Source organism: Nematolebias whitei, chromosome 21 (assembly GCF_014905685.2).
Source record: "Nematolebias whitei isolate Nwh7 chromosome 21, NemWhi1, whole genome shotgun sequence".
NCBI classification, from domain to species: domain Eukaryota; kingdom Metazoa; phylum Chordata; class Actinopteri; order Cyprinodontiformes; family Rivulidae; genus Nematolebias; species Nematolebias whitei.
In genome coordinates, this window is record NC_056518.1 from 25,620,210 (window position 1) to 25,633,043 (window position 12,834).

The 12,834-nt window shown below is 39.1% G+C and overlaps 1 protein-coding gene and 1 pseudogene across 1 annotated transcript; both read left to right on the plus strand.

Annotated features, from left to right (window-relative positions):
• The first annotated feature begins 1,385 nt into the window (after positions 1-1,385).
• LOC119427489 (alcohol dehydrogenase 1-like) lies at positions 1,386-4,372 on the plus strand. The gene is made up of 8 exons (XM_037695113.1): positions 1,386-1,508; positions 1,782-1,923; positions 2,262-2,349; positions 2,480-2,699; positions 3,505-3,765; positions 3,845-3,977; positions 4,063-4,201; positions 4,291-4,372. The coding sequence occupies exons 1-8, from the start codon at positions 1,386-1,388 to the stop codon at positions 4,322-4,324; spliced, it is 1,140 nt and encodes a 379-aa protein (XP_037551041.1). The 3' UTR covers positions 4,325-4,372.
• A 5,724-nt stretch (positions 4,373-10,096) lies between these two features.
• On the plus strand, positions 10,097-12,441 carry LOC119427525 (annotated as a pseudogene).
• The last annotated feature ends 393 nt before the right edge of the window (positions 12,442-12,834 follow it).

Genomic DNA, 12,834 nt, shown 5'->3' on the forward strand with positions numbered 1-12,834 from the left:
TTGACCCGCTTCTTCCATTTTGGGTCACGGGGGTCGCCGGTGCCCATGTCCAGCAATCAATGTGTGAGGGGTGGGGTACACCCTGGACGGGTCGCAAGTCCATCACAGGGACACATAGAGACAAACAACCATTCACTCTCTCACTCACACCTAGGGACGATTTAGAGTTACCAATCAGTCTAACATGAATGTTATTGGTCTGTGGGAGGAAACCGGAGTACCCGGAGAAACCCCACGCATGCACGGAGAGAACATGCAAACTCCACCCAGAAAGGCCCCCGGACCGGGATTTGAACTGGCAACCTTCTCGCTGAGAGGCAGCAGCTCTACCAGTTGCACCACCTTGCTGCCATCACACAACCAGCCAGAAGCAAATAACTGAAGGAAATGGCGGTAAGGAGCAGTTCCTGGAAGTATGACTCATCTGTGACGTGACCCCCACGGGCCAGCAAACCAACCATTGGCCAGCAGTCTGCTGACATCACATCTGCAGCACAAGCTCAGCCCGATTGGAACCCCAGGCCTCTAGTTTACAAAAATCCAGCTGAAACTGGGCCAGACTGCCCAATGCCAATACCCAAAACCTGGAGCAGAACTTGGATCGAGCCAGTCCAGACCAGGCAGGGGCCTTACAATGCATAAAAGCCAATAGAGACAAACAAGATACACGATTCACACGCTCACCCACACCTAGAGAACATTTAGAGTTATCAATTAGCCTAACAAGCATGTTTTTTGGTCTGTGGGAGGAAACCTACATATGCACAGAAAAATAATGCAAAGTCCACCTAGAAATGTCCCAAGCTAAAATTGAATACAGCAACCTCCTTGTTGATAAGCAACAGCTCTACCAACTGTGCCACCATGCCACTGTGTATTTTCAGAATGTGTTAATGGAGGAAAACCAATAGCTAGAGTAAAGTAGATGGGGCCTGTATCTGAGACCTTGGTTCTCAACTGGATGGGAGGACGTAGCAGAAGATGGATCAACAACTTGGGGCTTTGTCCACAGTAATGAGGTCTCCTGTCCACTGGGATAAAGAAACAGCTGAGCAACAAGGCAAAGCCCTCAATTTACTGGTTTGTCTATGTTCCAAACCTCACCTACAATCATGATGTATAGGTCACAAACAAAAGAATAAGATCCAAGAGTAAAAGAAGCTGAAGTTAGCTTGCCCATTTGGGTGGCCGAGGTCAGTAGTGACATTAAGATCATTAGAGGCGTAGCTCAAAATGGAGCTGCTATATTTTTACATCAATTGGATCTTCTGAGATGGTTCAGGCATGTGATCAGAATGACTCATGAATGTCTCCTCCCTTGTTAAAATAGTTATTAGGAGAAAAAAAATTTGTGTCAAAATAATTTTTATTTGTTTATTGATGGGATGGGGGTCACTTCTCTTCAGGTCATCAAATGTAAGGCAGCAGTGGCCTGGGAGCCTAACAAGCCTCTGGTGATTGAAGAGATTGAAGTGGCCCCACCAGAGGCCAACGAGGTTCGGATTAAGGTAAGAGGCCAACCGCAAAGATTTATCAGTGCACATGTACGGTAATTTTCCTCACTGTGCATTTTTTTTTTTGGGGGGGGGTTAAATTATTGAAATTTAAACAAACCCTAATATATCCTGAAAGTCAAAGCTAGTTGAAATATATTTCTAACGGGGCTGAGAGTGGTGCTCATCACTTCTAGAATTTCTCAGCCGTGAGATCAGCAAAGTCCATCCATCCATCGGCTTCTCTTCCAGCTCATCACTGTTTTTATTCCCTGGTCTTTGTCACAGATTGTATCAACAGCCGTGTGCCACACAGACCTGTACCACCTTTTGGAGAGGATGCCTAAAGACGGCTTTCCAACAGTCCTCGGCCATGAGGCTGCTGGCATCGTGGAGAGTGTCGGACCTGGAGTCACAGAATTTCAGCCAGGTCTGTTCCAAACTGTACTGCAAAAGAGAAAGCCTCAGGAGTTATGATTATTATCATGGGTTAAGCTTCATAATTAGGGCCACTCAGCTTGCTACATCAATGGATATCAGTTAGTGCAATCAGTTCAATGGCATTTACATCAGTATGTCTGTTTAAAGAATTGACTGCCTGCTCTAAATTTGCATACAAACACTTCTTAGACATCTCCATGCAACAAATCTTGTGCAATAAGTTTATATGTACAATAAAATGTTGAAATTATGAGTAAAATAAACCAACCAGCTGTACATCAGTAATGGACTCAAGTTTGACTAATGTTAATCTTTTTTTATTTTCAGGAGACAAGGTGATTCCCCTTTTCCTCTCCCAGTGTAAAGAATGCCGCTTCTGTAAGAGTACAAAGACCAACCAGTGTGAATTAGCCTGGTGAGCCTTTTCTGCTGTCATACCCTCCATTTTTCTTCAATCTAAACTTTTATTTTATTTTAATTTTAAAATTAACTAGGCAGAACAAGGTAAATAGTCAATATTTTATTGTTTTAATTATCTTAACCAGGAAGAGGACTCGTCAAGATGTGATGGCAGGAGTAGAAACCAGGTTTACCTGTAAAGGGAAGAAGATCCTGCAGTTCACTGGAACCAGTACCTTCTCTGAGTACACAGTGATTGATCAGATTGCTGTAGCCAAGATTGATCCTGATGCTCCTTTGGACAAAGTCTGTCTTATTGGCTGTGGGATCTGCACTGGCTATGGAGCAGCAGTGAATACTGCAAAGGTGTGTTTTCAAGACTGTTGGGAAGAGAATACAAAGGGTATATTTTTATTAAATTCCTTTAACGTAGATAAAATCTCTGCTCTACCAATATGTCTAATCATAATTGTGTATTTCCAATTTAAAACCAAACCCATAGTTGGGGAACTGTTCTGCAGATATACTGGACAAAATTTGAACCGATCACCGATGAGGAGAGGGATACAACAAACATTATGCAGCATTCAACATGTCAAGAAGCACAAAAATTATTTATTAGTCTGAAATGAAACATTTGGAACCACAAAACTGTATAGAGATAATCAACAAGCTTGCCCGTTAGAATTTTCCATTTTATCATGCACTACAGGAGATTTTTCTGCTGTGTAGCTGTATTCATTCGTCAGTATCACGGCCTACTGTTTAAGAAACCTTCAGTGAGCATGACATGTCTGAAGCGAAGACGAAACACCTTTTTTGCAATATTGTCAAAACTCACTTGAAGTGAGTTTGAACCTCTGGAGCGAACCTGAACATGGATGACCATTGTTTGGAAGGATTAAAAAGCGGTACTAAGTTTCATTTTACGTGGTTGACCTTGAAAGTTCCTTCTGAAGAGAGTAGGAGAAACCTCCAAACGCAACTGTATTACTAAAACACTTTAAACTGTTTTATTATTCCTTTATTCTGTAAAACTGTAGATTTATGGAAATATTTTACCCAAATCTGTTTTAAGACCTGTTGGTACCAAATAAATGTTATAAGCAATCACAAATAGTGACTTTTAATCTATAACTGTAGTAATTCTGGGACTCTTGTACATTATTAGGTTGAACCAGGCTCCACATGTGCTGTGTTTGGTCTGGGAGCTGTGGGCTTGGCTGCAGTCATGGGCTGCAAAGCTGCAGGAGCTAAAAGGATCATCGCTGTTGACGTCAATCCAGAGAAAGCTGAAAAGGCCAAAGCGCTTGGAGCGACTGACTTTGTGAACCCCAAAGATCACAACAAACCCATCCATGAAGTGCTAGCTGAGATGACCAACGGTGGAGTGGACTTCTCTGTGGAATGTGTTGGGAAGGTGGAAGTCATGGTGAGGAGAGTTGATGACTTTTTGTACATATTGTAAACCTAAACCATGTTCACTGACTTTGTTGTGTTTCTCCTCACAGCGCAGTGCCTTGGAGTCTTGTGTGCCAGCTTGGGGTGTCAGTGTGATTGTTGGTTGGACAGAGTTGTCCGACATTGTTATCCAACCAGTTCATCTCATCGCTGGACGAACATGGAAAGGCTCCTTGTTTGGAGGTGAGATAAACACATCTACAGTATAACCTTTTACTTAAAGGTTTCTATAGTTCTGTTGCACTTCTTTATACACTTTGTTTGTCAGGGTTTAAGAGCAAAGATGGTGTGACAGGGATGGTTAAAGCCTACCTGGATAAGAAGATACAGTTGGATGAGTTCATCACTCACAACATGACTTTGGACCAAGTCAATGATGCAATTGAGCTGATGAAGCACGGCAAATGGTATTTTTTTCTTATCTTAATCATTTATCAGTGCATTTAAAGTTTTAATTACATTTTCTTCTATTTTTGTTTGTTTCTTTGTTTTGCAGCGTACGGGTTGTCATGAGTGTTTCACCACAATAAGACAAGTTTCTTCAAGATATAACCACTCTATGATGCATTGTACTCAGTATCCATTGTCTATAGAGCATATTTAAGCTAAAACAAATGTGTTGATGGGAAAAAAACAATATTTATAGTTTCATTGCTTTTGGATTTAATAGTTTTTTTTTCCCCTTTGTTAAAGTCCTTTATATTGTCTGAAATGACTAGTTGTGGGATATTAAATTGTGTCTAAAGTGATCGTCTATTTTATTTACACAGACCAGACTGATTATATTTGTATTTGTTAAACCTGGTTGATATTCAGTTTCTCTGCTTTGAGCTCTTCATTGCCAGAATTGAGTTTTTCTTGAAGTTTCTTGCTCTGAGGGTTAATGGCAACTGCTAAAACTTCTGTATGTCTTGATTGAGTTAAAAAAAGTATCTGTCATGATTGACATAACATCTAAAATGCTCTTAAAATGTCACCAATCCAGGTTACAACAATCCACTCTGTGCACAGCAATATAAAACTGTCTTCAACATAGCCATGAAAATTGATGCTATGTATACAGATGGTGTTACCTAATGGCAGTAACTATAAACAAAAAAAGTGAAGAGCCTAAAACTGATCCTTGTGGAACCCCATATATGTATATGTAATGTTTAGTTGAATAAGTAATTGTATTAAATTCCTTTTCAAATACATTTGTAGTTATACTAATTTTCACCTACATTGACAGGTTTAAAAAGGTTGTTATTGGATGTCATTGTTTATTTGCCTCTAGTGTTACTCAATAAAATGTTGGTTCTTATGTAGTTTTCACCTGCTGCCTTTTGGCAGCTGTTGACAAAATGTCAAAACCTACTTTATGAGTATTTATGGGGTTCTTAAACTATAATTGTTGAATGTACAACTACAACAAATTAGCTCATGGGGTCTCTCCAGTACAAGATGGCCACAATAGCAATGGAGCCCAGTGAACTAAAATTCAAAGTGGTGGTAGTTGAGGCTCATTCAAATTACAGAACAAGTAAAACTGAATATTTTATTTGAAAATTATCTTAGTCTAAAACTTGCATTAAATGCTGTAGGTGATTTGTATTCCTTCAAGGAACTTTAGGCCTCTAATTGTGTTTTTGCTGCCAGACCAGCTTGTTTCATTTAACTATTAAAGTTATAATAAGCGACTCAGCTCCTCTGCCTTTCATTCTGTATTTTGAGTCCTCACCTCTCTGCATACAATAATCTAATTTCCGAGATGAAAACTGCAACACTTTCTAAATAGCACTGCATATTTAGAGCTTGTTTTCTAAGAGAAAATATCTGCAATATCACTGCCTTGTTGTTTTTCTCCTTCTAAATATCCCTCTATTATCATAATTGATGCACAGAAAGTGATTTTAAATACTTTTACTGTGTGTGAGGCAAGAATGCGAATATTTCAGTGTTGAATTTACAATTATTATCATGTTTTGTTTTTTTTTTTTTTTAAAGAAACACTCAATTTTTTTAATAGTTTTTGGGATCTGTGATGTGGTTGTGCAAGAAAGAACCCCTTCAGTCTAAAGTCCATCCATCCATCTGTCTATTCGTCCGTCTGTCCATCCAGCCATCAATCCATCCATCCATTAATCATCTTTAACCTACTTCTTGCTTTTCGTGCCATGGGAATGATCTCTTGTGCCCATATCCAGCAGTCACTGTGGGAGAGGTGGGGGACACCCTGGACAGGTCACAAGTCCATCACAGGGACCAGTATAAAATCAACACTCAAATCAGTGTTGGAGCATCAAAGTGGGCTGGACTTCCTTTTCATTTGCTTGATTTCTGCTGAAGACTTCACGTCTGAATTTTTCTCTAGATTGTGATTACATAAAAAGTCAGTAAAATGGCCACAGCTGGGAAGGTAAGAATAAATACACATATGTGCATTACTTTGCCACAAACATTTGACCCTGCATTGTGTGCAACACTGTATTTGTGTAGAACCTTACACTGTGTACAGATTGAAGGAACTGTTCATTTTCCTGTAGTGAAATAGTTGCACAACAGCACTAGGTTGTAACCAATTTATCTTCAACTGATTTTATGTGGCCCCCATCACCACCTTTAGCCTCAGTGCTTTGTATTTTGTACAATTTACAGGTATTCTGAATGCTCTCCCTAAACTGCTATTTGCAAAATTAGAAAATAAAGTATAATATTATTGTGTAAGTCAATGTTAAACTGTTTGGTTGAGAAATATGAAATAATCAACTTCATCAATTTCATTATTTCACAGGTTTGACCAGTGAATTATTGCAGCAATAAAATCAATGTTGACCAAAAGGTGAACCGAAAACAATTGAGCCTCTCACATGTGGAGTACCTCAGGGATCTTTACTTGCCCCCACTCCCCCCACCCCCCCTTCGTTTTTCCCTTAAATTTTTCCCTGTGTGATATATTCTCTGGAAACTTGGTTTTACTTGTCTCTTTTATGCTGATGACAGCCAAATTTATGTTCCATAAATATATATATATATAAACACACACAACAACAAGAACAACAACAACACAAACAAATAAAACTCTGTGAACCAACCCCTGGTATGTTTTGCAGAAATCAGTGCATGGATGTCTCAGGATTTTTGACATTTTAATGAGCAAAAGACCGAGGTTTTGATGTTTTAGCCCAGTGATGTTTCCAAAGTCCATAGTGATCTGGGTCCTTTTACACAACATCTGACTAAGACAGCAACTAACTTGGATGAGGCTGAACAATGATTTTAAACTTGATGCTCAGATTAAATCAGTGATCAAGTCCAGCTTTTATCACTTGAGACAACTGGCCAAGGTCAAGCCATTTATTTCATGACATCATTTTGAAATTTTAATCCATGCTTTCATTACAACTCATCCAGACTACTGTAATGGACTTTATGTTGGTCTGAGCCAGTGATTACTGACTCGACTTCAGCTGCTTCAGAATGCTGCTGTTCACCTTTTAACTGGTACCAGAAAACGAGATCACATAACCCCTGTTTTAGAATCACTACACTGACTCCCAGTTTGTTTCAGGATTATTTTTAAGGTTATTTGATTTTTTAATTGACTTTGTAGTCTTGCCCCACAGTATCTGTCCGACCTGCTCCAGCTGTACATTCCCTTACACTCACTCAGGTCAGCAGATCAGTTGATGTTGGTTGTTCCAATATCAGAGCGAAGGCTGAGAGGTGACCGAGCATTTTCAGTCGCTGCCCCTAAATTGTGGAATGAGCTGCCTTCGCACCTCGGATAAGTTGATTCACTTCCTGTTTTTAAATCTTCTCTGAAAACACTTTTTTTTTCTCCTTGGCTTTTAACTCAGGTTGAAATGTTAGTTTTACTGTTTATAATTTATTTTTATTTTTTTATTGTTTTTACTGTTTACCGTTTTTATGATTTTAACAGTTCAGTATTTTTACGGTTTTAATTGATTTTCTAGTTTTTTGCTTGCTTTTATGTGTTAATCAGTGTACAGTACTTTAGCCATCAGTGCTGTATTTAAAGTGCTTTAAAAATAAAAATGTATTGTATTGCTTTACAGTGCTTTTCATCTACACAGGAACAAGTAAACTTTATGCTGCTATGTAATAAAATACAATTCAATTCCATTCAGGTTATTTATACAGCGCCAAGTCACAACAGAAGTCATCTCAGGGCACTGAACAGAAACATTCATATATAAAAATAATAATTTAACATTTATCTGAGGAGCAGACTGCTTTGAATTTAACTCCATTGCAGAACTCTCATCTTTAGCAAGCATGAAGGCTACAGTACCTTATCATTTTCTAGTTTACCACTGATTAACTTCTTAGCACTGATGTAGTCAAATGTGGTGTTCAGGGCCCCCTGTCCTGAACATCTTTTTCACATGTAAAAGTTACCACCTCAGATTGTTATCACGTTCTTCAGAAGCTTGTTAATTATCTGTCAATTTAATTCAGCTGGGTTATAAAAGGGGAAACATTTAAAACCGTGCATTGTGTCTTGATGGCGAGGCTTGGGAAACACCAGCTGGTCTATTTTCTGTGCTTTTTTAAATAAAGTTTAATAAAAATTTAGATGTCACTGTTTTTTCTCCATGTTACTTGATGTTGACAGTATATTTTTGAGTGTTCTTGTGTTAGGTTGCGTGAATGGAGGAAATAATTAGCTAGAGTAGAGTAGACGGTGCCTAAGTCTGGTTTATACTCATGAGAAATGCTTCTGTGCAAAAAAAAAGGGGCATATTTTGCTTTTCACACTTCCCCTGAGACGTTTCTGTGAATTGCCCCCTGGCAGAACTATTATCTTACAGGGTCTGCACCAAGTATTGTGTGACTGGCCAGAATTTATGCAGAAAAATGGCTGCAGTGGCTGTTTTCTACTGCAAATGGCTTTTTCAACTGTTTTAGCAAAACTTTAAAAAAAATAGTCAAATAACGATAAAGTGTAGTCAAATAACTCATGAAAGGAGATTGGACATTTGTTTGCATGGAGGAGACAGCATAGAGCATATATGTTAAATTCAAAGTCCGGAGGCCAAATGTGGCCATCGTTGACATCTTATCTGGCCCTCAACATGATATTTTAAATGTAAAATTATTTTATCGCTTTAATTTTTTCAGTAATATTTGATTATTATGTCAAAAGTACAACAGAGAACATCAAATGAGTCCAATCAAACTCTTGTTGAGGAACCTGCAATCAAGAAAAGATGTTGGTATCTAACTTGAGTTAATGTAGATTGTGAAACCGGCCCTTAATTTGAAAAAGGTTTTAATTTTGGCCCCCTTTTGTAGGTGACTTTGACACCCTTGGCACAGAAAAACAAACGGCTCTCTGTGGTTGTGCTGACCAGGAGGTGCCTCGGCTGGGAAGAGCAGGGACACATCCCTGTACCGTTTGTCAGAAGTGGTGGCAGTCTCTCTGTGACAAAGTTACAAAATAGTGCATTTCCTCATGGGCAAAGTGTGAAGTATACCCAAGCCTGAGATCATGGTTCTCAACTGGATGGCAGCATAAAGCAGATTGAATGGCTCATCCACAGTAATATGAGCTCTGGTCAACTGTGGTGAAAAAGGAGTGGAGTCAAAAGTCAAAGCTCCCTGTTCACTGGTGCGTCCATGCCACAGAGAAATGGCCACCGTTTCTGACAGCTGTGGCAACTGTGGTTGAGTGGTTAGAGCAGTCACTCTCCATAAGGAAAGATGTAGGTTCAATTTCACCAGCAGTCACATGCTGAAGTGTCCCTGAGCAAGACACTGAACCCCCTCAGTGCCTCTGATGTGTGTGCCATCGGTGTTTCAATGTGATGTAAAGCACTGATTTGTCTTTGTAAAGACAGTAGAGTGCAGTATGAATGAGGGCACAGATTGTATGGTAGTAAAGTGCTTTGAGTGTGTTGATAAGATAGAAAGGTGCTATATAAGTACAGTCCATTTACCTATGGTCACATATGATATGTGAATAAAAACAGCTTAGGGTGGCTTGGGTCAGCCCTAGAGATAATGTGAGGATTATTAGAGGAAAGCTGTTCTTCCGCATCAAAATGAGTCAGCTGAGGTGGTTCAGGCTTCCGAGTGGATCTGAATATTAGGACTCCTTGTGGAATGTGACACTCTCCGGACATTTCATTCAAATTCTTATTAAAATTAATTTGTGATTTTTTTTTGTTGTTTGTTTTGGGTCCTTTAGGTTTTAATTGTGGCATTGAAAAAGTGAGCCAAAGCACAATTTTGGCACGCCATTGACAAAACACGGCAATTGTAATGTAATGATTATTTTTTTGGGGTGTGTGTGGGTTATGTCTATTTAGGTCATCAAATGTAAGGCAGCAGTGGCCTGGGAGCCCAACAAGCCTCTGGTGATTGAAGAAGTTGAAGTGGCTCCACCAGAGGCCAACGAGGTCCGCATTAAGGTACGACAAGTCAACCTCAAATATCTACTGGAGCACGTGCACTTTTCTCACTGTATTTATTTTTTATTTTTGGTAGAATAAAACACTAAACCAAATTTATTGCAACCTTGAAGACAAACCTCTTTGAAATGAAATAAAACATAAAAATGAAAAAGCATGAAAATTAAAAAAAAATAAATAAAATCTCAGTTTCTCTTACAGATTAACAGTTTTAATTTCTTGGTTGCCGTCCATGTCACAGATTGTATCAACAGCCATTTGTCACACAGACCTGTACCACCTTTTGGAGAGGATGCCTAAAGACGGCTTTCCAACAGTCCTCGGCCACGAAGCTGCTGGCATCGTGGAGAGTGTCGGACCTGGAGTCACAGAATTTCAGCCAGGTCTGTTCCAAACTGTACTGCAAAACAGAAAGCTTCAAGAATTCTGATTAATATCATGATTTAAATTTCTTATTTGGGACACAGCTTGCTACATCAATAGACTTCATTTAGTACAACCAACATAACAATACTAAAATAAGGGTGCACAGATCCCAACATCAATGGAATTCAGTTCCTTATAATTATTTCAATAAATATTTACATCAGTATGTCTTTTTAAATAATGACTGCTCTGGATTACATATGTGCACTCTATGAAACAAATCTCATGCATTAGGTTTATAAAAGAAAATGTGAAAATTACCAGTAAAGAAACCCTACCAACTGCACACCAGTAACGGGCTACAGTCTGTCTGATGTCAATCTGCACTATTCAAACCACAGTGAAGGTATTTAAAAGGTCTTTTTTTAGGAGACAAGGTGATTCCCTTAGCCCTCTCCCAGTGTAAAGAATGCCGCTTCTGCAAGAATCCCAAGACCAACCATTGTGAATTATCCTGGTGAGCCCTGATCTGCATGCACTTCATTTTTCTTCCATCTGAACTTTTCTTTTGCTTTTATTTCTCTTCAAAAAAATCTATAGACTTGATAGAACAAGACAAAAAGTATGTAATTATTCTTTTTATTATTATCTTGACCAGGAAAAGGATTCGTCAAGACGTGATGACAGGAACAGAAACCAGGTTTACCTGTAAGGGAAAAAAGGTGCTACAATTTGGTGCAACCAGTACCTTTTCCGAGTACACTGTAATTGATCAGATTGGTGTGGCCAAGATTGACCCTGCTGCTCCTTTGGACAAAGTCTGCCTCATCGGCTGTGGGGTCTCCACTGGCTACGGAGCAGCAGTGAATACTGCAAAGGTGTGTATTCAAGACTGTAGGGGAGAGAATACAAAGGGTAATTTTTTAGAAGGTTCCTTTAGTTTGAATCACCAAATGTAAAATTGCAGCCACTGAGTCCTTTTTTAATTTTTGGATTGTAGTAATTCTGTGATTCTTGTACATTATTAGGTTGAACCAGGCTCCACATGTGCTGTGTTTGGTCTGGGAGCTGTGGGCTTGGCTGCAGTCATGGGCTGCAAAGCTGCAGGAGCTAAAAGAATCATCGCTGTTGACGTCAATCCAGAGAAAGCTGAAAAGGCCAAAGCGCTTGGAGCGACTGACTTTGTGAACCCCAAAGATCACAACAAACCCATCCATGAAGTGCTAGCTGAGATGACCAACGGTGGAGTGGACTTCTCTGTGGAATGTGTTGGGAAGGTGGAAGTCATGGTGAGGAGAGTTGATGACTTTTTGTACATATTGTAAACCTAAACCATGTTCATTTACTTTGTTGTGTTTCTCCTCACAGCGCAGTGCCTTGGAGTCTTGTGCGCCAGCTTGGGGTGTCAGTGTGATTGTTGGCTGGACAGAGTTGTTTGACGTTGCTTTCCCACCAACTCACCTAATCTCTGGACGAACATGGAAGGGGTCCTTGTTTGGTGGTGAGACAATACAACTACAACCTTTTACTTTAAAACATGTTTCTATATTTCAATTATCCTACTTTATACTGCTTTGTTCAAATGTCTGTTAGGGTTTAAGAGCAAAGATGGTGCAACAGAGATGGTTAAAGCCTACCTGGATAAGAAGATACAGTTGGATGAGTTCATCACTCACAACATGACTTTGGACCAAGTCAACGATGCAATTGAGCTGATGAAGCATGGCAAATGGTATTTTTTCCTTACATAAAAAAAATAATAATAATAATAAATGGTGCATTTTGAATAGGTGAAACTCTACTAATATTTTTTTTTTCCATTTTTCCCCCACAGCGTCCGGGCTGTCATGCATGTTTCACCATGATGAGACTCAAAAACCACTACAGTTGTTTTAAGACCTCTCCAAATGTTGTGCATGGACTATAGCAGAGCATCAAAAACCTGAAGTGTGATTAAAAACTAAAACTGACATGTTTATGGAATAAAAATAAACATTTAGGCAAAAAGTCATCTTTGTTTCCAGGACTAATGGATTTTTATATCTATAACAGTGCCTGCAGTTAAACTTATTCTTTAATAAATTGTTTCTAAAGTATCAGTCAGTTTGGATTTTACAGGCCAAACTAATTACTGTATATGTTTTTGAGTTAGTGGGTATTCAGTTTCTCTGTTTCAGTTTTGCCAAAAATCCTGAATACTTTTTTTTTCCCTAAGTTTTTTTTCCTGCGGATCAGCGACAATTACTAAAACTTCTGTT

Coding starts and splice junctions, on each gene's coding strand:
- LOC119427489 (XM_037695113.1), top strand. CDS start 1,386: ATGGGGGTCACTTCTCTTCAGGTCATCAAATGTAAGGCAGCAGTGGCC. Junction 1,509..1,781: donor CCAACGAGGTTCGGATTAAG/GTAAGAGGCCAA, acceptor TCTTTGTCACAG/ATTGTATCAACAGCCGTGTG. Junction 4,202..4,290: donor CTGATGAAGCACGGCAAATG/GTATTTTTTTCT, acceptor TTTGTTTTGCAG/CGTACGGGTTGTCATGAGTG.